The sequence below is a fragment of the Bacillus rossius genome, chromosome 2 (assembly GCF_032445375.1).
Source record: "Bacillus rossius redtenbacheri isolate Brsri chromosome 2, Brsri_v3, whole genome shotgun sequence".
NCBI classification, from domain to species: domain Eukaryota; kingdom Metazoa; phylum Arthropoda; class Insecta; order Phasmatodea; family Bacillidae; genus Bacillus; species Bacillus rossius.
In genome coordinates, this window is record NC_086331.1 from 127990190 (window position 1) to 128015143 (window position 24954).

Sequence of the window (24954 nt, forward strand, 5' to 3'; positions counted from 1 at the left end):
TGTTACATCAAAACAAGGCAGTTTAGACTCGCATAGAAATTCTCCGGCTGTCAGCTAGCAATCATTTTAACAACATGCTAGAGTGCAAACTGAGCGAGCTTTTCAGAATTCCCACAGCCCAGTCACTTATTTTTTTTCTATGGCCAGTCTTTGTCAGCTTGGTGATTTATGCCACAACTAGTCCATGGGAAATGCATTCACGCTATTTCTTAAAACATGCCCAAATAACAAGTAGGTAAGCATAATTAACATATGCTTTTTGCAAGCATTGCTTCATAAGGTTCTATATTACATAAAGGATTTTGTGCATAATGATGCTATTGTTTTAACATGAATGGGTTTCAAGATCAATTAAAGAAAGTTTAAATCATTCATAATTTTTTTATTTGGATAATTTGTTATTAATTTATGGCACACTTTCAAGGCCCACGCTTAGAACAATAGCTTAGCCATATGCAGTGCGATGTCTCGAACTTTCAGCCAGCAGTGAGTTATTTTCAATGTGGATGGCAGTGATAAAAAGTTTGACATTTTTAGCATGTATTATGTTCAAAAAATTTGGCTTGATTCCATTATACATGGTAATTATATAAATGACGTGAGCTAAAGAGAACTGAATTTTCTAGTTATATTCCTGGTACCTTGAATCAACTCCAAATTGGCATTTCACGCAGTTTCTATTGGTATTCGAACTGGACAACACTTTGTGGGCCCTTTTTGTACTTATTAACTTAAAAGCATATTTCCTCACATGCAATTGCATCATAACAGAATGTCTTTGTCTGGCTGAATATATATTTTTTTTTTTTTTTGCTATGTGCATGCAATTCTTTCTTTCCTTTTGTGTCCACTCAAAGATCCTCCCTGGCATTCGCTTGTACTCTCAAATGTATACATATATGAATGTGCTTATATTCGTGCTTGTACATTGATATTTATGCATATATGTATGTAGATACATTCTTTTTTAGTTTTACTTTGTAAGCTCTGCACAGTCTATGAAATATTGAGATATGGTTTGTTGAAATATATTTATTCTATTAATTTTTCTAGACAGTTCCACAGCCAACAGTGAACTGACACCAAATGGCTCAGAAGTTAGTTCTGCAAGTGATCTGCATAATGAGATGCCACCTGTATCAGTGAACAGGAAAGGAAATTTTAGTAAGAGACATTTCTTTCGAGACAACCCTCAAGATGTCAGGTAATGTAAAACTTCAGTTTCTTTGAACATGAATAAGTTTTTATAGATTGAGAGATTTTCTTCTAATTTGTGTGTAGAACATAACACTTTAAATAATTACTGTGTGAATGTAATTTGGATTTTGCAGTTTTAAATAGTTCAAAGGTACATAATTCAGACTTCAGTGTGCAGTTAACAAAAATAATTAAGTAACTGTTGTATTTCAATTAATTCTCAGCTACTCCTGATCCAAACATAATTTGCCGCAATAATTTTTGAAAAATTTGCGATGTATGCCACTGAAGGTTGTATGTCTCAGATGACTGTTTGACTTGACACACAAATGCATGTAAACTGTTTCACAGTTTGGATTTCCTGGGTCATTTTCTTCCCAGCTTCTGCCTACCTATTGATTAGTTTCCTTTCCTTTTTCTCATTGTCTCATGTTCCTTCTCCAACCTTGCTTCCTCAAGCCTTCAGAGCCAGGTATTGGGAATCTCCCCTTTCAACCTTGTGGGCAACAAAAACTGATCATCACTGTTGAAAACTTAGAACAGTAAGTTTACAGTTTTTTTATTATTATTTTTAAACTCACTGTCATGCCACCTAATCTAAATTAGTGTTTTCATTGGGATTGGGTTTTATTCTAGCGTATTGTTTTTAAATTCTGGGTGGGCATCACTTGGCCTAAAATATTTATCTTAGAACAGTTGCAGGACGGTCATTTGGCCTTAAGTTATTTGGCCAAAAATCATGTCACCCATTGTAACTTGGCATACAATTATTTGGCTTGATGAAACTTAACATTGATTCATTTGGCAAAAAATTCTTGTTCTGAAATAGTTTTGCCTAAAGTAATTAAGTCCAAAACTAATTTGGTTGGTTTTAGACCAGCTGGTAGGTCCTTTAAACTCCCCCTTCTCAGTCATGTTGACTCATCCCATGTGCTAGTACTTTAACTTTAACCGACCATGCATGGTCAATATTCGTTCTGGAATTTTATAGCTGATCTTCAGTCATTATTACAATATTCATCCTATTTTTTTCCTTAACGAAGTGAGTATTAATCCCTTGTACACATGAAGTACTGCATTCACCATCAACATTTTTTGTATGGAAGTCTAACATATGTATGACTGTTGTTATAAAAAGTTTGTACTGTAATTTTTTTTTTAGAAAATACAGTCAAATCTAGAATCCTTCAATTGTGTTTGGTTTACAATCTTTCTGCGTACCAGCACAAACATTAGTCTTGTGGGCTGTATAGTTCCAGTTTTGTTTGCAGCATTGTAGTTTTTACTATAATCATAGTTATTTATGGTCAGTATGGAAGCAGCAATGGTGCTACTTCAGGTGAAATGGACATTTTACCTGCCTGGGTGCACCATCACCGAATACGAAGAAATCTTTGTTTCTTGCGACTGCATGGGATATGCTGTGTTTAAAGAGCAACTTTGGCACCGACTTCATAGCCGTGGGGACTGCTGCAGATTAACTTTCTAATTTTGATGCTGAAGCAGGTACAGCCCACATGGCCTGTTTTCAAGATCACTTTACGTAGTAATGGCTGCAGTTTAAATTTTTAACTCCATTCAACATAAACGTTGCAGAGCTGGTTGAGGTAGTATTCTCTAGTAGCTCTCATGTTGTGCTCCCCAAAATTAATCTTCCAACCTTTGATGAAAACCCAAAATAGTGGGTGGATTTCTCCAACTATTCACTATACCATTCACTTATAATAGGCCATTAACACCAATAAAAAACTAGTTCTTTTGAAAATATCACAGTGTGGAGCCTTTAAGCATGATGTAAGCATTGCCAATTTTGGCACCAAATTTTGAAGTTACGTAGGATATACCTTCCTTGTAGTATCAGAATGAAAGACTAATGGTATCACTACACGTTGAAGCCTTTTTAGAAGCACCCTCTGCTTGATCTGAATCAACACCATCTTTAAGGTGAATGGTGGTGGTTGACCATAGCTGTTGAGAATGTTTCAGGGCTTGAAGCACTTAAATACCAGTCAAGCATTGCGATCTGCTTTTACTGCCTCACTTGTCATGGAGATTGGATTTACTATTACGAACTCAGTGAGAGTTGATGATACCAAAGGATGAAGTGCCTAACCCTTACAGGATTTGGGAAGTTTCTGAAAAAACATTGTAGGACTCTGAAAGTAGTTTACCAGTTAATGGCCACTTCAGCCCACCTGATACTAGTAACATGGTAATTCAATGGCATTAAAAAAAAAACAATCCTCTCAGCTAGAATTTTATACTTTCTCCACTTCTTGGTGATTTTATATCAGAACAAGTCAATTAGAATATAAAAATATATTATGTTCATATAAGCCTTTTGCCTCCAAAAAAATATATTATTTTTATGTGAGCCTCTAACTAGAAAATTTCACCTCCTCTCTTGGCTCAAAACCTCATATCTACATGTACAGTAACAAATTTATTTCAAGAATAATTATCATACTGATTTTTTATAAGTTCATGCTTTGTTTATAGTATATAAATATTCTTGTCTGTTTACTCACAATATTAAAAGGAAAAATTCATACAACAACCTTCAACAACTTATTTTTATCACGAAATGCAAATATTTATTAAAAATATTTAAATGGGCTGTTCGTATAGAAACTTTGGTCCAACTCATTTATTTGCATATCGTGAAATTAGCATACAGAAACCTCATGTGCTCTGTAAAAAATTGGAACTCAACAAGTTACCAAATATTTCAAGCAAGCAATAAAATATCCTATAGTCTAATTAACTTTGTAGATGCAGAAAATTTAACCATCCTTCTGGAGAGTAATAATTTCCAAATCTTTCCACTCAGGTACTAGAAAGTAGCACCAGAGAAAAATCGCTTTAACACCCATAAAAGGTTAATGCCAAGTACGAACCCGATACGCAAATCGTACAAATTTAGGTTAGCTGAGTTGAATTATGGCCAACTCGTAAAAAAGGAAAAATGTAACTTAGAGTTTGAAGGCCGCACCCATCAGTAGGAAAAAAATTTATTTCTTCCAAAATTTAATTCGTAGAGAATGCCTCAACAACGATCACACAGCTCCCCACTATAAACGCACATAGCATTCGATTCATTTCCTATTTTGACTTCGACAACTACCATGCAGTTACACGAGGCTAGACAGCAACATTTCAGAGATGATGTTCTTTAGAGCTGCAGCCACAGGGTTGTTTTGGTCACCCCTGGACAGTTCTTAGAGTGCTTGAGAGACAGCGATAGAGGCTTGGGTGACTCCATTTCGTGCTAAGATGATTATAAACAAAAAGCGATGTAAAAACTACTGTGAAATTTAAATTGTTTTCTTTTTAACATAACCTTTTTCTTTCATGATAAAACACACAAGTTTTAAAAAAATTCCAATTATTTTTCACCATCCTTGAACGATTTTTACCGGGAGCCGACCTAAACACTTCTTACCCCACACGTGCCATGGTTGGCTAGTTTTTAGTTAAAATATTATTTATCTTGTTAGTAGACTCTTGGTGTGCAAGTATAACCTCTAATACACATCGTATTTCAGGCAACTAGCTCACAATCAGGATGTGTGAGGACAAGCATGTGTGGCCTTTGCATTAGGGTAGAACTAACCTCATAAAAGTGGTAGGTACAGAAATAAAAATACCTAAACTCTAAAATTGGCAGGATTATAAACACCTTAGAATATTTTTAAAAAAACATTGCTGCTTAGTAAATCACTTGTTTCTATTAACAATTTTTTTTCCATTTCTTTAATGATTTCTTTACCGAATCCTGCCTGGGGTCTCTTTTTTAAGTGAGTCTTAATGAACACCAGCGGGTAGTAAATCACAATAATATAGCAGGTTGCTATCTTTTATAATGCCAGGAACTATATATAACAAAATGTAACAAAAATCTTACAAACACATAAACAAACAACGAACACAAAAGATAATAAAGTATCCTTAGAACCACAGATACAGAAGAAGCACTTCTTAGTCAAATGATTGCGAGTCATAAACCAAATACTGCATACTAAGAACTCAAGATATCGAACAAACTATTGATTGTGGAGCTGTCAGTGTCTGGCTCCTTGCATTCATGTAGTTTAGTACTGAAACATATTATCTTAGGTGATGGTACCATGTTTCTGAACAGCAAATGTCACAGATGTATATAAACCAAACAGTAGTTAAAAGAACAATATGCAGACATTTTCCAATGTTTTCTTGCAATTTTCAGATACAAACTATAATTTAAATTGCTGTAGTTTTTTTTTTTTTTTTAATGTCAGTTTCACAGTATCCTGAATGTTTGGTGTTGAATTCTCAGTATTTTATAAAAAAGTTAAAAATACTTGTTTCCTCCCAAAAATCTTTTTGAAATTCGCTTAAAAAAATTTTCATTATTGTAAATGCAATAAATGTATGTCCCGAGTGATAAGGTGTCACCAGAATAGAGAAGAGTGAAAACTAAAACTAAGGCATAACAAACTATGTATGTGCATTAACTATCCCAAATATTATACTATCTCAAATACATCTCCACATTGCTCTTGTGATGTGTTTTGCTGCCGTGTACATATTTTTTATAGTATTTATGTTTTAAGGTATTCTTCATGCCAGAGTGACTATGATAGCTTAAAAACTGACAATAGTAATCTGTTTTGTGGCCTTAGAGTTAACATTTGTTTTAATATTTTAGCATTTAGCTCTCTGCTTTGCTGTGGTTTCAAAGTATGGTCACTTAAAATAAAATGTACATTCTTGTTGGCCAAGCTGGTCCACCAAGCCCACCAACATAATGGTCAGGAATGTTGATTAGCACTCTAAATTATTGACTGCAGCAGCTGCTTGGGGTAGTAACAAGTCCTTATGTTTTTGATTTATTGTCTATCAAAATTAGCGGTTTAACTGTACATCCTGCACATGGATACAGTTTCTTTTAGCGGTGGTTATTATTTTTCCCTGTTTTATTTTCTTGGTCGTGATTCTTGGTTTTACTGTTGTAGAGTTACAACACCGCACAAACAGCCGAGCAGTAAAACACCTGCCGTGCAGAAGGTGGCTACAAGACTGGAGTCGACTGCAGCCATGAGTTCCAACCGGAACTGTGATACCCTGAAAGCTGCAGCCCAGTATCAGCCTCCACCAATATCTCAAGTGCTTGCGAGCGGAAGGAAAGTGCATCCGAAAGAGGAAGGCCCAAAAATGAAATTAGCTTTTGAAATGCATTTAGGTGAAAATAAGTTGCCAACAGCCTCGAATAAGGACACATCCAAATCCTCGAAATTTCGAAGTTTATTTTTGTTCGCAAAAAATCAAAACATTATGTGTTCACCGGATGATGCTTTCTTGTCGAGTTCTGGAGAGCCATGCAAACCATTAATAGCATCACCAAAACTTAATAGGACATTTCTTTGGGATAAACAAGTGAAGGGCTCAAAGAATTCCTCCAAAAAAATAAATTTTAATTCAGTGACACATTCTTCATCTTCTAATGTACCATCAGGGTGGACTGCAGATTTACCCAATCTACAAACAGACTGCAGTATTTCAGAGATGAAGGTAATATTAGTATTGTAAGTTTAGTAAATTTTCTGGAACGTATACTGTATTTACTCGCATAATGTCTGCAGTAATTTGGCTTCATTTTTGACCAAAAAAAAATGGGGTGCGTACATTATGAGGTGAAGTCCGAAAAAAAAATTTTTTTTCCTCAAAATTTTACATGTTTTGTGTAGAGTAAAAAAATTGTTCTCTCATAATTAGTTTACTAGTACCCTGATTTTACGTATGCTCATGGTTCCGCGGATTGCATTAGTAAAATCGCTGCTTCGTAAAATTGGCACCCTTCCCTCGACCCAGTTGAAAAAATATTAACGGCGGCACACTACTTCGCAGAGCGCTGCTGACTGGGGACCCTCCGCAGTGGACGTGAGAAATGTGACAGATGTTGAGATAATTGGGTGCCGGCGATTAGTGGAAGACGCCACTCATTTTTTTTTTCTTCTCTCACTCGCATGTGCGCTCTTACCCTCTCAGTGACCGCTCCGGAGAATGAACAACTCAAGGTCAAAGCATTGTTGACAGCATTGGTAAATTTCCATCCCGTTACTGTGCCTTTCAGGGGTGGCCAAGGTTGCTTTATCTGGTGCGGACTTTATGCGAATTTTAAAAAATTCCATTTCAAGTATTTAAAAAGAAATGTGCAGACATTATGCGATGGCGGACATTATACAATTAAATACAGTAGTTCTTCAATGTATTTGAATATTTCTCACAGGATAAATGTATTTTCTGTGCTTTTATTCTATATAGAATCATGCAGGATGTTGCGTCCATGATTTTGGAGGCATCACCTTCATGTGCCAAGGGGTCAACAGTTTTATCTGAATCCCTGCCTTGGCTCCATGGTGGTTCAATGGTGTGAGCACTCGTCTCCCACTTAGGAAACTTGGGTTCGATTCTCTGCAGGATCAAACTCCAATTTTTTTGCTAGTGGAAAACATGATGGGCGTTGCCATAAGCTGGGTGGTTATCTTGCAGAACTCCAGTTTCTTTCATGCATGCATTTTGTCAATGCTCAATTTCAACATTTCAACCCCATACCTGTCTATTGACCCTGATATCAGTGGGGCATTAATGCATAATTCATTCATTCATAATTCATTCAGTTGCATGCACTAAGTCAGTCCCCAAGTATTTTGGAGCTCTCTATGTATTTCAAAATGTATATTACGCTGTTATCTTTATTTAGCATAACCATGTCATTTCTAACCTTGACGTCATCTGGGGCTGTGCGTTCCACTTCTCCTGGCATGTGAACTCCTCGCTGTGTGCGTCGCAGACTCCCGCAAGAGACGCAGTCGAGCTAGTGATAAATAATAATTAATATTGTAAGCTTTTTTTTTTAAGTTAATAGTGTTTATGTCCTTTCAGGTATTATAAACAATCAGACATTTTCATATTTAAGTACCACTTAACAGCAAAGCACCCGGACTGCCAAAGGCCATCTTAAAATTTTATTTATCAGAGCTGTAATTGTTTTACATAAATTGCTAAAGGGTTTAAGTCCGGCTTAATTATTTTGTAATTTTAAGGGAAGTATTGTATATGTTTAACTGACGCACATCAGCGGCACGGCTCGGGTTCGCCTGACGGTACTTTCAGTTTGGCGTCTTTGCGCTGACGAACCACTTCGGCGGCCAGGTATCTCCCCAGTTGCTTCGCGTCGCCACCCGAGGTAGGGCACTCTCTGCACTCCGGGAAGTTCATCTTTTGTGCTAACTGACCGTGGTGATTCTGTTTTCATATTTAATCTAAATCGTTTGCTAATATCCTCGGAGTCTATCTCGGGGGCGCGGCTGATTAGTTAATTACGTTTACATCCGCTCGGTAGAGTTTGTCAGTAACACAAATCTTTTGTTCAGCCACAAGGTGTCCGTAAGCCAGTCATGTCACGAGGCGTTTTGCAGCTTACTTATTGTAATTATATCTAGTGTACAAGAGATGTGTTTCACATACCTCGTGTTTTTCATACTCGTCTTGACCACACGTGTGTGTGCGAGTACCTAGCGGTTTGTGGGACACCGTTAAGAGCCCAAGTAAGCAGTCAGCACAGCGTGCCTGACTCTTAGATCAGGCCAGGCTCTGGTAGTCTTATAAAGGTGAAGGGGGAAACGAGTCACGTCCCCACACTGGCGATGTCACGCCTAGAGAGCAGATTCTCCGCCGGGTCCATGCCTCCTAGACACGGTGGCGCCCACAAACTTGCTTAAAATGTTCGCTAACTGAACCCCCGCCACATCACCGTTGTTTGCTTTCCACCGGAGCATATTCAAACTGTAATCATAATAATTGGTCACTGGATCTTGTGGATCTTGTGGTTCATTATACACCCCTCTTAGTAAGGGGTTTCGATTTGCATGGTTTTGAAGTAATGATGCCAATGAATTAGGACGTGATTTTAAATAGTGCTGTAATAGATTCAAAGTGGAACTCTTTTTCATCTACTTTAATTTTTATGTGCACATAATGACAATGTAACTTGCAACATTAAACACAAATGCAACGAATTTATAACATGATTAATCATAAAATGATAGCTTACGCTTTCCTTAATAGTATTTTCTTCCATCACTGCCTATTTACTTGAGCCCTGTTTAAATGGTACAATAATTTACGTAACGCAGAAATATTTCCAACACACATGTGTGTCCAGCCAAGGTTTATATTACGCCGCCCCACAAGTCAGCACTCAGCAGCATCTCTGCTGAGAAGGCTAAAAGCTTGCATGCTGCGCTAGGGGCAAGTCATGTGGTTAGCGATTCAAGTGTTATAGTTGGCAGACATGCTTGTAGTAAACAACAGAGTTGGGAACTACAACTTAAATATTAATCTTATTTAACTGATAACATTTGTTAGTGGACTATTTGAGTCATTATGCCGAAACATATGGCCATAGCTTTTTCTCAAAAAATGTAATTCTTTATTCTGACCAGGAGGTAACTTAGATTCATCATCTCTAAAAATTTACACCATATCCTTAATTTTTTTAATGCGTTCAAATGTGTGGGAGTTGGCATGATAATAAGCTTATAAGATTCGAGGTTTCAAATTGCATTTCCACTTTAACTTACAGTTGTTTATCTATCTTAGCTATGTTTAATGTATGCCATTTCACAATGATATTATTTGTTCTTAATACATGTTCAGATAGTAGTAGCTAATTACTCATTTCTGCACTTACTACGTGCAAAATAATTCTGTACAGTGTCAAAATAAATACTCTTCAACATTATTTATGTGAAATTTATTTTCTTCGTAATATATACTCGATTTTCAGAAATACCCTTTCTTCTTTTACCGTGGTTTTGCATACAACTAAACTAATGAAAATTACTCCAGTTATCCCTTTCAATGCATTTCATAACTGCTCCACCTTGCCATTAATCCTTGTTTGTTTATTTGTCATGTTGATTTCTCTAATGTTTATTATTGTTCCCATACACTGTGTCCAAGTGTTATGTGGGATTTTCGATGGATTTTACTTGAAGGTTTGATATATTTGACTGTGGTGATTGTTTTTATTATTATGTTTGTCTATGTTTGTTTTTGTTTTTTTCAGCCAATGATGGGTGTAGCAATGATTTCAAAAAAATCTTGCAGAGCGGCAACTGCGCCATCTTCGTCGTCTCAGAGCAGCTCGGCTCCGGACTATCCAGGACTCAAATACCCTCCAGTGTTTGAACCAGAGACATATACCCTCTCAAATGCCAATACTCTTCTGAAGTCCCAGTGCCACCACCCTTGTACGAACAATAAATCATGTGGCTGCAACACGCTGGATAACAACCAGCAAACAGGGTAGCAATAAACATTGCAATATTTTGTTTTGGTCTGTAAAGTAACATGTTTTCCTTTAAAACTATTATATTGCAACATTTCAGTTTTAGGCTAAATATGACAATCAATTTAAACTTCACATTCCTGCATGATTATGCTGTAAAATAGATTTTTTTTGTATCTGTTTATGCTACTAAAGTACAGGTCCAAACCAAAGATTCATTTATTTAGTTGTGAATTCAATTTTTATTGTATTCCATAATAAGCATCTTTGTAGCCAAGATGTTCTACAAAGCTTACTCATCATAGTATTTGTAATTAAACTAAGAGTATTAAAATGTGTGCCTAAGAATGAAAAATACTTTCAGCTATGTTGAAAATTCTAATAAGAATATAGTATTATGAATAGTGCTCATATGTATTTTCCTACATCTGTTAACTTTTTAAAAAAGTGATAAAGTAAGTTTTAGCATTTGTTACATAAATAATGGTTTTAATAATGTTATGCATTAGTTTTTCTGTGATAAAGTTGAGAGACTGAATTTAGTAGTTCTTTGTGTGGTATGAGATTCTTCTGATTGACATACCCAGTAAAGTCCACAAATGGTGCTTATAAAATATTGTTTTCGGGGTGGTATTGTTTTATAAAAAAAAATAGTAGTAGTTTACAATTTTGTTATGATTGCAACATTATCTTTAAACTAGCTAATGACCATTGGCTTCGTTCATGCCAGTTTTAGGATATTGCTGATATTTTATCATTCCAAGAAATGTATGTGAATGATTCCAAACATTTTTACTAAAAAATTGGACAAAATAAAATTTCAGGTGTATATAAGATACCATTCGTAACAAGACTGCTTACGGTTGAACTTTATATTGTGAAAATTTGTGATCCTGTTTTGAATATAGATTAAGTATACTGATTTTATAACTTCCTTTTTAGTGTTATGCCTTTACAAAATCACACTTCCTACTTTTACAGTTCTAAAATTTGCTAAACATGTGCCTATTTTTTTTTAATTAGATGCCATCTTTTACAGTTTCAGTGTTATGTAATTTGATTATTTGCACAGAGTATTTAAAATCAAACTTTCCCTTGTTTTACCTAGATACAGATACCTACATTATTTTAAGGTTTTTGAAACAATCACATTTTTTATGTAAAATGTATACTAAAGTTATCAAAATTATTATCTTATGAATTAGTAGATTAGTATGTAGTTATGCTTAGAATTAATGAAACAAAACTCACAAAATTTTTACCCCTCTTCTCTTTTCCCAAAGGGATGTGTACGTGAAAATTCAGAACCACGTATTTATTAAATGCGGCAATATCTGTTAACCAAGTAAAACCAAACTCATCTCGTTGTTCCTACCTCAGGTATTAATTCAAATATATTTTTACTACACTTACATTTATATTAAGTTTATTTTAGTATTGCCAAATGTACCGTATACTGATTTAGTGGTTTACAATGCATTTCTTTCTAAAACAATACTCACCCCTGTTACGTTAGAGTTTAAATTTCAAAAAATGGTATATTAAATTCACTTAAATAAAATTAGTATATTATGATTTGTTTATAATAAAACCATATTTATACCTTTTCCACCTCCTTAGAGGTAGAAATTCAGAAATTGGTAAAATTGAGTTTGTAGATTTTATGTGTATATAAATCATACTGAATACTTTACCTCCTGTTTGATTAGCTTTGGTGATATGACTTTTATGAAACAAACTAAACTGACCACGATTTTACCCCCTTTGTGATCAAATATAGAAAAATGATAAAAACATGCTATGAAACTCATTATGTTGGTTATTCTTGCTTAGTTTCTTACAGCCTGCTTGATTTGCTTTAGGGATATGATTTACATATTATATTATTGTTATTGAAAATCAAACTTAATCTGTTTCACCACCATTGCATTGGAATTGCGAAAACTGATTAAAACACGGTACACATTACATTATGTATGTTATTCTTGCTCATTTTCTCACCTCAGCTTGATTTTCTTGGCGATATGATTTATTACAATCAAAACTAACTTTCCCCCTTTTCACTACTGTTGTGATAGATTTTCTAAAAATGTGTAAAACCATGCTACGTTATTAATTATGTGTATTATTTGTCCTCGGGTTCCTACCTTCTGTTTCTTTGTGAATATTTTTTTTAATATATAACTTAACTTACAATTTTTTTTTTAATATATAACTTAACTTACAATTTTTTTCACCCCCTTTGTAGTTTAATCTCTAAAAAAAATTTCAAACACACTATGTAACACATTATGTAAATTATTTGTGTTGAGTTTCTTATGTCCTGCTTGATTTACTTCAGAGAGTTAGATTATTTTTTACTATGAAACCAAACTTATCATTTTTCACCCCTTTTGTAGTAGAATTTCAATAAATGGTTAAAACACCCTAGGTAACTCATAACGTAAGTTAATGTTCAGTTTCTACCTACCCCTATTTCACCCTCCCGTGCAGTCACATTTTAAAAAGGGGGGGGGGGGGGGGGGGAAGCAAAAACAAACATTATTCCTTATGTAAGTTATTCATGCTTATTTGGCTACCTCTCGCTTAGTATTCTTTCAAAATAGTTTTTTTTTTTTTTTTCTATAAAACCTATCTTTTCACCCCCTTAGCAGTTTAATCTCGAGAAAATATAAAAACATGCAAGATAACACATGTTTGTTATTGGTGCTCAATTTGCAACACCCATGTTTATTGATTTGCTTAGGAGATGTGATTTTTTTTTGTGATGTAATAAAACTCACCCCTTTAAAGGTTGAATTTCAACAACTGAAAAGAATAGGTACGTAACTTTACATGTATGTAGTTCATTCTTAGTTTCTTACATGTACCTAGTTCTAGTAAAATTGTAAATATATATATTTTTTCTTCTTAAAATTAAACTTAATCCTGTTACACCCCTTAGGGTTGGAATTTCTTAAAATGGTATAAAGTCTGTTAAGTGTTTTGGTATGTGTATTATTAATACCCAATATTGTAACTTACCTTGTTGAGCTTCGAAGATATGATTCATTATTTTAAAACCATATTTATTTACCCCCTCATGGTTGGAATTCTGTAATTATATGTAGCCTAGTGTTTAAGTTTGCTAAATACCATACTTGAAAAAAAGTTTCGTCCATCAAGTGGTTTTCGATTGATGCCGGAACAAACAGAAAAACAAACTGAGAAAAATTTAAAAAAAAAAAAACATTTTTGACTGCCGGGTGACATGTGAAAGTAAAAATTCGTAAATCTTTGAAACTCCCTGGTGACGCGCTTCCCTTCCTTCGCTCCCTTGCACTAGCCCACCCAGATGGGGAGATAGCGTGGGTAGGAAATGTCAGAATGAAAACAAAAGATTTCTTTGTGCCGATTTTTGTTGTCCTCCTTTACACTAAAACACAGGGTTGATAATTTCATTTAAAAGTCGACCTATGGGGAAAAAACAGGCTCAGTATACTTTTAAAACGTATCTTAAATATACTGCAGTGATTTAAAGTTGCCTAATAGTACCTACTCATTAACTGTAGGTATTTGATTGTACTTTTACAGCCATCCATCACTTATAATGCAACCAACAAATCATGTATTAATTATAGGTACTCTTTTAACAAACCTCAGGTAACTTGGGAGTTAATACATATATACCTTGCAATTGCTATGGTATGTTCCATTTGCTGAGTTAGTTTTTAATTGTATTTTATAATTTATTTAATCTCTTGTGAACAAATATTTAAATTCCTATCAAGTAGTTTTTGATTGGTTTACCTAAATTAAATACTAGCCCTGTAAAAAAAAAAGTTATTAGTTTTTGTTTCTGGATATTGTAGAGTGCTGCTCCAGCTGTCTAGTTTGACCTGAAGCAACTGTGCTACCGAGGGGGTTTGTGGTTTGATTATGGTAAAGTGGGGTGCTGATAAGTCATAATGAAGAAATAAACTTACCTTTTATTAGGACGTAATTTATCTTTGTGAGACTGTAAATTATGTATAGGTTAACCTAAAACAGAACCGTAACTGAATCGAGAACCGGGAAAAATGTATAACCCTACAAATCACTAGGATGTATACACAGAGCGCTGAGATTAGCACAGCTCAGTAGATACGTCGTGAGACTTGCCAATAATAATAAAATAAGAAATATTTGTTCCTAAATAAATTCCTGTACATGTTATCTCAATTATGGTATTAAATTAGGAAGTTTACGAAAGGTCTGAGAATCTAGTTTTAGAAATTTTTAGTAATTTTTTTTCAATTTTTACAAATGCATCTTATGAGAACATTGTCATCCATTGCCAACTCTCGTAGTACGGGTGTTTCATTTCACTTTATAGAACTATACAACCGATAGATAGCATTTGTATTTGAGCTACCAAAACTCAGGGACAGTTTATTTTCTGTTTAAAAATTTTTATTTAAATTTGATGGCATGTTTTTCCTAATAGTGGACACTTTTCAAGAACATATATTTTTCATTCGCCATTGGAAAATTTAACTGATATGTAGGTTACGTCCTTTTCATAAATTTACAGATGCCCATCTTTCAAAATATTTGAGGGTGCTTCCTAATAATATTTTGGTGTTTGTGTATCTCATGTTTTTTTTATTTATTTATTTATTTTTTTTGTTGTCCAAGCTTTATTTTCTGTGTGTGTGTTTACCATTCATTTATTTATTTCAGTCCATGTACAGATTTTCTTGAGCTAGTCATAAAACATCACTTTTACAGTCACTCATATTGTAAAAATATTAATTGAAATACTAATGCAAACATAACAGTAAAAAACACAAACTTTCATACTTAATCACTTGCACATATGCTGCATGCAATGCCTCACTGTGCATGCATCAGTGTAACACATGAGAATGTAATATCACAGCAGCTGAAAGGGTTTTGTGGAAACCTCAGCATTGTTCGTAATGTTTTGAGAAACTTTAAGGACAGACATGTTCTCATAGCGTGTGCTTAGCCTGTGTGTGGCAAAGAAACGAAAATGTCCTTGGGTTCAAAGAAAAATGAAGATTGTATAAATAAGAAATATTTTCAATTTTTAATAATTAGTGAATACTATGTGAATTAATGAGTATGTACAACATTTTATTTTTTACAACCAGCATTGCATTAATGGAGAATACATTTTGTAATGCTATACTAAAGCATACATTTTATGCATTATAAATTATGAATTCAGTCTTTTAACTTTTAAAGTTATGCCATATTTTATTTTTATAGTAATTATGCAATTAGTAAATATTTAAATTATATATGTTTAAAAAAATGTAAAGTATTTCTTTTTCCTCTGACAAATATATGTGTACAAATATGTGTCTCTGTATGTACAGTAAGTGTGCGGAAATTACTTTTTTTTTTTAATTTGTGTGGTTGTATTCAACACCAAACTGAGTGAAGAATGTCATTGAAATTGGGATGTAAAACCCATTCATTTGAACTAGGATATAAAGTGGGCTTGTCACAAACAAGCATGCAAACAAACATGTGAGGCCTTGCCGAATGCCACTTTGCTCTAACCAGTCCCTCTGCCACTTAGTCCTAGCAGATTGTGCCACTGCACACTTGCACTGTAGTTTGTTTCTTGCCGTAGACAATGATGCTCGCGGAGGTAGCAATGGAAGAAGAGGTTGTGCTAAGTTGTGCAGTGCCTCCTGAGGTTTAAGTGACAGGGCAGTGCAAAAGCTGACACCCAACAGGGAGGCACATGCAATTCTTAAAAAGAAAATAAACTCTCCAAAGCAAAACACCAAAACCTCTCGTGAACTCTATATCGGCAGGCACTGGATCTGTAAACACAGGTAAACTAGTAGAAAAATTAAGAACCGAGTAGTAATAGCAGGCTCCCAAAATGTACTTGCGCACACATTTTTATTGATCCACAAAGAAAGTAAATTAAGACTGCTGCTTGCAAATATTTGCATAATTACCAAAAACTGTACAAAAAAATTATTCCCTAAAGTTACAAGTACTAAATCGTTGCTAAATATTGCAGCTGACACAACATGTTGTGCTATATGTTTAATTTTACAATGTTAACATTCATTATTAATAAAGACTTTACAAATTGCAAACAAAACTAAAATTTAAATGGCCCATTTATGTTACAGTCCCTGTGTCAAAAAATATTACGGCACACCTTAAGTCCCTCATTTTACAACAATAGTAAAAATAACCTTTATTAAATTATTCTTGCATGCTCCTTTAACCTACGCGGTGAGTTGTCGCACACAAAAAAAGGGCAAGACATACTCCACAACGCTCTTTTCTGCAAACGCCATGCATAAGTTTTTCAGGTACTGTGCATGAGAAGACTCGTTAAAACAACATAGTGCTAGAGTTCGTGAAAACTCAGTGCGAGTACACCACACAGTCTCACCAGTTATGAGCGTTGGGCGCAGGCCAACTTAACTAGGCTTGCAAAACGTTAACGCACAACCAATCTTTTTCCACTCCAAAACAAAGGCCAGTTCACAGTTTTGTTTATTACAAGATGAAAACACATTAATACACACACACATACATACACACACACTTTTTACTTAACCAAAAAAATTGACAGATTAAGTAAAAACAAAATAATAACTTTTAAACATAGCAACATGTGACGGGAATGTCACACTTGTGATTGGTCAGCTCCAGTGTTTCGTCATTTGACATTGGCATGCATTACATCTCATGTTCACTGATTTTTTTCCACTCTATTTGGTATCACGAAAAGTAAGATAGGAAATTTCCAATACCTGTTTTATTTATGGTTTATCATTTGTGGGTGTATATAAATGTTAATTTTCTATTTATTCAATTATTTTTGTTGGCATTTGTACATTTGTATGTTTAATTTTTGTATATCTTAAGTAAGCTGTATCATTGTATTTTCTTAAAAACATGTTTTATTTTGATTATCATTTATTCAAGGAAGAGATTATGATCAGACATTGATTTAAGAATAAAACAAATGTGTATTTGTTTTCTACGTGCATTTCTAATTCATGGTTATAGAGACACTGAATATGTAATGTGATTATGGGCTTACTAATGTCCTGAAGTTATGACAGATGATCTTTGACGTACAGACATTTTTGGCTTTATTTCTGTATTTTTATTTTGATTGTAATGTGTATGTTGGTGTTCAAAAAAACGTGAAAATACAGAAACCTGAAAATATTTTCATTCAATTTTTAGACCTCAAATAAAATATGGGGGGAAAATGTTAGTTCTTATTCCATAATTGCAATAGCTAATTTAAGTTTAATTTTAGATGTATTTCTGTTCTTACTAGTATTAAATAAAAAATTGAATGTTTAAAAAAACTGCATTGCTATCAGTATTTTGTCCAGCATACAGTTAGGAAATAGTAGGTTATTTAAATTTATAACCTACTTATTCTTTTACAATTTGTAATTTTGATTTTACATTTGCAGCATGTCAAAGGTAAATAAATTTCACACAACATACAGTCTTACCATGCTTAATCCTAAGACCAACATTTGTATGTTTATTATTCATGCCCAATATCATGTCATGCTTGATTAGATTTGATTAAAAAACCAAATTCACCCTCTTTTTGCCCTTTTATTGTTCAGATTTCAAAAAAGAGAAATAAAAATTAACTACATATTTAACTTTTTATGTATGCTATAGATTAGTTTCTGATATAAGATGTTTTACGATAAAACAATTTTCAACACTTGGCGACATCTAGCGGTTACACAATTAACAAGAAAAAAAAACACAACACTATGTGACACTGAAATGGTTACTGCAGCAGTCTCGCGGGACGTGGGTCGATGCTCGCTGGAGACGGCCAGTGCCGAAAGTTAACGGGTGGGGGTGGGGGGGGGGGGGGGGGGGGGGCTCGATGAGCGGGCTCCTAAGTTCGGCGAAACACTTACGTTAGTGATCACGATGAAGACGGTCGGGATAGGCCCGGTTCCGCAAAATAGGCACCGAGTCGACGTGGGCAGCAATGAATTAATAAAAAGTTTTAAATTTGAAGATGTAGTACAGAATAAATATAATCAATGAAACAAACTTGAATGCTGCCCACGGACACACGTCTGTTCCCGGCGCAGAGTGGTTGGAGACTGCCGAACATGGCCGCCTCGCAAGGAAGAGAAACTTTCTCTTCTTTGTGAGTCGGCACCAAAAACTTATAATAATTTAATTGGTTACATGATGAGTAAAAAACATGCTCCAGGTGCTTGATTAAAATGTAGCATCTGGTAATTGGGTGCTTAAGGCTTAACAATGGTTTTAATGTATTTAATTATTCAAATTGTGACATCAAGTTGGTGACTGTAAATTTACTAACATATTGTCCCACTGCGAATTGTTTTAGAGGGATTTCTCCTTGTCTGACTTGATCATAGTCACGGGCATTTTAATTAAGGCCAGTGGCCGCAGTGACTGTTAATGAGGTTTGTTGTCTGCTCCGTACGTGGTGTACTCGCCCGGAGTGGCTACGACGCACTTATTACATGTCGGGTAATTAGTAATTTCGTACTAATGGCTTTTAGCTTAATTGAATAATGGGTTTCATTGCGTCTATTGGGGTCACCCCCGAGGGGCTCGCCTGACTCATTCCGGCTGGGCAAAGGGGCACGCTCCAAAAACGGGATACGGTACTGGCGGTGCGGAGCACGGGCTTAACGGCCATGGTCGGTATGACGTCAGATGGTAATGTATTCTATAAGATGAGTACACACACAAGATGGAATCTTCCGGCAGACGAAAACAAGATGGTGGCAATGACCTATAGCAGGTGGTAGTTCCTGGTAGCATGTACTGAACACAAAATGTCGGATCCATGATGGTCGTCAAAGTTTAATTTCAAGGTCAATGTCAAATTTCAAGGTCAAGGTCAAAATTCAAGATCGAGGTCAAATTTCGAGGTTAAGGTCAAAGTTCAATGCCAACAGTCGAGGTCAAAGGTATGGTGAACAGAAAATTATACTAACATGTCGCCAGCACACACTAGCAGACGAAAACAAGATGGTGGTCTCCAGCAAACGAGTACAAGATGGCGGATATGATGTCATACCAGCTGATTATATATATACCTTGTTATTCTTGGTGGTAGGTCATTCTGTAGGTGGCTTCTGTGGAGGAAGGATTCATTGTTTTTTTATATTTTGCTCTTACCGGTTTCGAACCAAGAACGGGAATCGATCTAATCAATCAGTATTCTAATAAGTTAATTTTTTGGTGAATTTTGATTTTTTTTCATTAAAAACGGATAATAAATAAAGATTTTCAAGATGGCATCCATAACGATAATTGATACAGTGGTGACATTAATCAAAATGTTGCGTGTAGTGTAAGACGTTTTAATTACTTTTTATTGAGAATTTTTTTAATATATTAATAAATAACTGGTTTACTCTCGCCGGAAATCGAACTGAGGACCGAAATCGTTTAAATAACTAAGCATTTTAAGTAGGCAAATTATAAAATATTTTTTGGAATTTATTCGGAATTTCTAGCATAAAACTTACAGATTTTCAAGATGGCAATCATAACGATAATTGCAACAGTTACGGTACGTCTTAATACAAGATGGTGGTTCTGTCTCGAACAGGTGATGATATTATTACTTCAAATTAAAAAAAAAATTACAAGCCCGAATATGCATGTTATTTTATATATACCTTATTTAATTCTCAATCTGGTAAATGTCTCGATGGCCGTGCGGTTAAAGGTGTATGTTTTCCAACCTAGAGATCAGAGCTGCGATGGTTCGAATCACATAGCTTCCAATGTATTTTGCATTAAAAATTAAATTTAATATGTCGATAAAGACCACAATAGCTATGGTAGGTAATGGAACATCGACCTTACGTGATGAGACAGAGCGATGCTGGCGTTCTCTAGGAAGAAACAGCAGAATCAAAGTCAATGGTATCCAAGATGAGAGGCCACTTGCTGGGCCTCAGTCTTACTGCACCTTTTTATATAATTTCTTTCATATTTTCTATTGGGTTTTAAATATTGGTTTGATATCTTTCTTGTTATTTAAGCCAGTCATATTTATTTAAATATTTCTATGTGTGTATTTTTTTATATTACATTTTTGTTTTGGGTTTGAATCAGTTTCTTTTATACGCTACAAACGCAATATCGATACTGTTTTCTCGGACGGCCACTGCGCGCGGTGTCATCGGCTGCTAACTGACGTCACGATTGCCGGACGAGAGAACGGTGGAGTCTACTGCCGGCGGGGCTGGAAGACACATCGTGGTACGACTCCGCGCGGACGAGCGAGGTCTGGCCGGGAGGGCGAGCCGAATGCCTGCGGAGATGGAGAGGCAGCCCGCCACTACTTGTGCTGGGACATTGAGCACTACGATTGTTGAGGACAAACGGGAATGATTATACTACGGATCGCCGGCACTGGCAAGGTAAAGAGACGTCTGGTAGATTTGGATTTGGCTCCCGCCCACAGTGTTACACAATTGGGATTTGACTGAAATCCACAAATTGGAAGACTTAAACATTCGTGCACGAATATATATTTGACCTGAAGACGTGTGTGGTACATACCTTTAAGGTGCAATGAATAGGCCTACGTTCCTCTCGTTATATGACTTTTATTTAGGAATCCGGAAACAGACAATGTGATAGCTAACCCCTAATGATAATGGATTTTGCCTTTACGTGAGCTGGCGTGTAGGAACTTGTGCGTTTACGCAGTGGCTCGTCCCGCATGCACGGATGCTATTGACATAGTTGTATTGTGGTATAGGACAGGAAATCAGCTGATCGTTTGTGACTCTCAGAAAAATGTATACGTTAAAAACTATAAACTCTTTTACGTAAAATATGTAATTAATTAATAAGACACTTGTTTTCAATGATCGTATCAATAATTTCTGCTTCTGAAATGACTTATGTATTTTATCTACGCTTGTAACTAAGTCTTTTGGTATAAGATTTTTGATACTCACTTGTATTAATAGCTACGTCTATAATTTATTATCCCTGTAAAGGTATTATTTTTTATATTATATATTCTAACTATTTATTATTAGCTTCCATATGAGGCATACTGTCAATTACCATATGTTGTACCATGTTGAAGGATTATCTAGTTAACCTCTATATTTGCTTTAAATTCTTTCGCATAGTTAGTTATCCAAGACTAGCCCTTAATGCTTTTACTTGCCTTTTATGTTTACGTCCGGCTACGGCGGGCTACAGATGGCAGCCTCCAGTAGAACAGAAAAAAATCAAGAGTGACTCTGGCGCTCTCTAGGAACTGACGCCTTCTGCCTTCTGCCGAGGTGATATTAAGTGTGTGGTGTTGCTTTTGGGCGCCAACTAGCAATATTAACTACGTGCTAGTGCGTAGCCGAGACTCTTGGCTCAGGGTGTGACGTCGCCACGTGGCCGGCAGGCAGTAAGGGTCGTTCCGCCAGAGTTACCCCCGGCTGTTTTAGCCACCAGGGACGCTATGCTACGGACGTTGTAACAGATACGCGGAGGCTCAATTTAGAGTGATTTATTACAAGGTACGCTATACATGCGCTGTGTCGTGCATGGCCCGCTTACTGGGAGCGGGGCTCTACAGGCCACGTTTCTGATGGACTTGTGCCGCACTACCCTAATGTTCCGTGCACACTTCACACTACACTAACCTTAAACAGTTCCGGAATTTAAGTAATACTATTTGGAAGTTACACACAGTTCAGGGATCCACGTAACACAGGGAGTTCCGGTAAAGGGCACAAATTAGATAAGGCTATCGGTGAACTCAGGTCGACTAGCCGGGCTGTCCGTGAGGCTCGGAGCTGACGGGTTTAAAAACTCACGCAATTCCGGTATAAACGGCAAGGGTGGAGGTCGAGAGGCTCCGAGGGCGTCCCGCGACTAGTCTCCTTGGATGACGGTGATCAACTGGCGATGGCTGTGGCGTCCGTATGACTCCCCAGCCTCGCTCCCGCGAAAACGTGTCATGTGCAAAAGTAATCCCGGGCTATGCGCGCCGCCTGATCGCGCTAAAGTCCAGAATTACATATAACATTTAACCATAGCCGTTACTCAATTAAGATTGTTTTCAAGAGAGCTGAAAGTTAATTACAATGTCCAGATAATGAGGTCACCTCACGGTACCCCCCCGTGGTCGACTATCGCGCGGGCGACAGTCGATTAGGCGGGGCAGCTTATGTTCGAGGCGTTGCACCACCCTGCACCCAGGTGCGTTCACGTCGCACATGCTCGGGGCGAGGCAGCGACGTGCCATAGCGGTCTGTGCGGATTCGAGGAGCACTAATGGTTGGCGTCAGAACAAACAATGGAAACAAAGTCGACAGTATCCAAGATGGCGGCCTCCAGCAGAACAAAAAAAATCAATATGGCGGCCATGACGAAAATTTCATCATGAGTGAGTGGAATGCTCGATTTAAAGATGGCAGATCCAATATGGCGAATCCCAGATGGCAGATCCAATATAGCTGCCGGGGTCAAAGTCAAAGGTCAAGGCCATGGTTATCCAAAATGGCCACTGTGATGTCACAATCCAAGATGGCCGCAGTGATGTCACAAATCCAAGATGGTGGTTCGGCACCAGTCACCACAGCCTGAAGCCTGCACCAGCTCTGGCTATTACATACTACTAACACTTCAATTTAATGTGTTACCATAACGGTGACAGGTTCAAAAAATGAAATTAAACATATTCACAAGAATAAAATATTTTTAATTATTTCTACAAGCACAAAAACAAGAAAAATAACAAGTGTTCCTTGATTTATACAGTCTTCCTTGAGTACGGAGCGACTGCTTTACATGTCTCGGCATGAGTTTTAAGGACAGCTTCACCTGACAGTTGATTACCACATACATAACAAATCAAAGTATTTTGTTTTGTTAAAAGAACAATGCTATATTTTATGATGCCTTGCAATGAACATGGGAAAAAATGTCTTGCCACAGATGAATGCACAATCAGTCCATGGCAATTCCTGATATGCCTTTTAGATTTTCAGTATTGTCAAAACTGGCTGCAGCACTTTTTGCACTGATATTTAATAAGTAGTATGTAAATGTTCCTCCGAGCGCAGGCTTCAGGCTGTGGATTGTGATTGTCGGTCCGCCATATTGGGTTGTGACATCACGGCGGCCATCTTGGATGGTTGTGACCCTTGACCTTGACCCCGGCGGCCATTTTGGATCCGCCATCTTGGATCCGCCATTTTGGATGACGTAATTGTGTGTTCTCGAAAATTCCGGCGATGTGTTTTCCGCCATATTGGATGATGACGTCACCGTTGCAATTTTTGTTACGGTCGCCATCTTTAACTTTTTTATTTATTATCCGATTTTAATGATTTTTTTAAATTATAAAAAAATTCAAATAATAAAAATGTAATGAAAAATATTTAAAAAAACAAACATTAACGACACGGAGTTCGGAGTCCTCGGTTCGAACCCGGCGAAGGCAAAAAAAATTAAAAAATGGCGACCGATCCTTCCCTCGTGGTGGGTGCTGGCATACTGACCCCCACCACTTTTTGCCATTCATATATATCGTCACCTAGTATGACATCATGTCTGCCATCTTGTCTTCGATGCTAGAAGCCATCATCATTGTATCGTCGGCGAGAGTGCGCTGACGCCATGTTAGTTTAATTCTTACCCGCTAGAGTACAGTTATAATTTATTATTAGTAAGGTGCCTGTCATCTTGAAAATTAGGCGCCATCTTGTAATCGTGTAATTATTTAGCTAGAAATGCAGTAAGAGTTCCAAAATTCATTAAATAAATCACTCATTAATTTACATATTGATTCGATTGATTCCTGTCCTCGGTTCGATGCCCGATCGATGCAATAATGTTTAATTTTATGTAAAAAAATAATAATTTCAATAAACCATGTTCAACATTCGTAAAGAGACTTTAAATCCTTTACCATCATCCTATCAGACATCAAGACCAACATATTGGAAATTCGTAATTTTAATGCTAGAGATTCGGGAAAAAGTTCAAAATTCATTAAATAAATTTGTAATCTATATACTGATTGATTAGATCGACTAAGGTCCTTGGTTCGATCCCTGTCCGATACAAAACAACTTTAATATTTTAAAAAAGTACCACTAAAGTGGCAGGTTTGAGAAAATAAAAACCACAAGTTCTTTTTAAAAAAAACTTTTACTACATACATACTACACTACTACAAGTACAAAAAAACACACAGACAAATAACTAAAGTCTTGAGGATTTCTCTATTTCTGCATCTGCCACCCACGAATTAAAGTGAGGAGGAAAGCCCCACCACTTGACGTAGGACAGTCCATTTCTTCGTTTTATAATCTTCTCCACCAAGTACGTATTGGTATTGGGATACATCGTAGGCTGAATCTCTTCGGCATAGAAGCCGCCACGGATAGGTT

The 24954-nt window shown here is 36.2% G+C and overlaps 1 protein-coding gene across 3 annotated transcripts in view; it reads left to right on the plus strand.

Annotated features, from left to right (window-relative positions):
- The window catches only part of LOC134529812 (uncharacterized), a 92606-nt gene extending 74586 nt beyond the window's left edge, over positions 1–18020 (plus strand). For 2 of the 3 annotated variants that reach the window (XM_063364277.1, XM_063364278.1), the window contains 3 exons: positions 1054–1204; positions 6192–6747; positions 10310–18020. In XM_063364277.1, coding sequence (XP_063220347.1) covers positions 1054–1204; positions 6192–6747; positions 10310–10552 — 950 coding nt within the window. In that variant the 3' untranslated portion in view covers positions 10553–18020. Of the gene's footprint in view, positions 1–1053; positions 1205–6191; positions 6748–10309 lie in introns of those variants that run through there. The other variant, XM_063364280.1, reaches the window with a different exon arrangement.
- The last annotated feature ends 6934 nt before the right edge of the window (positions 18021–24954 follow it).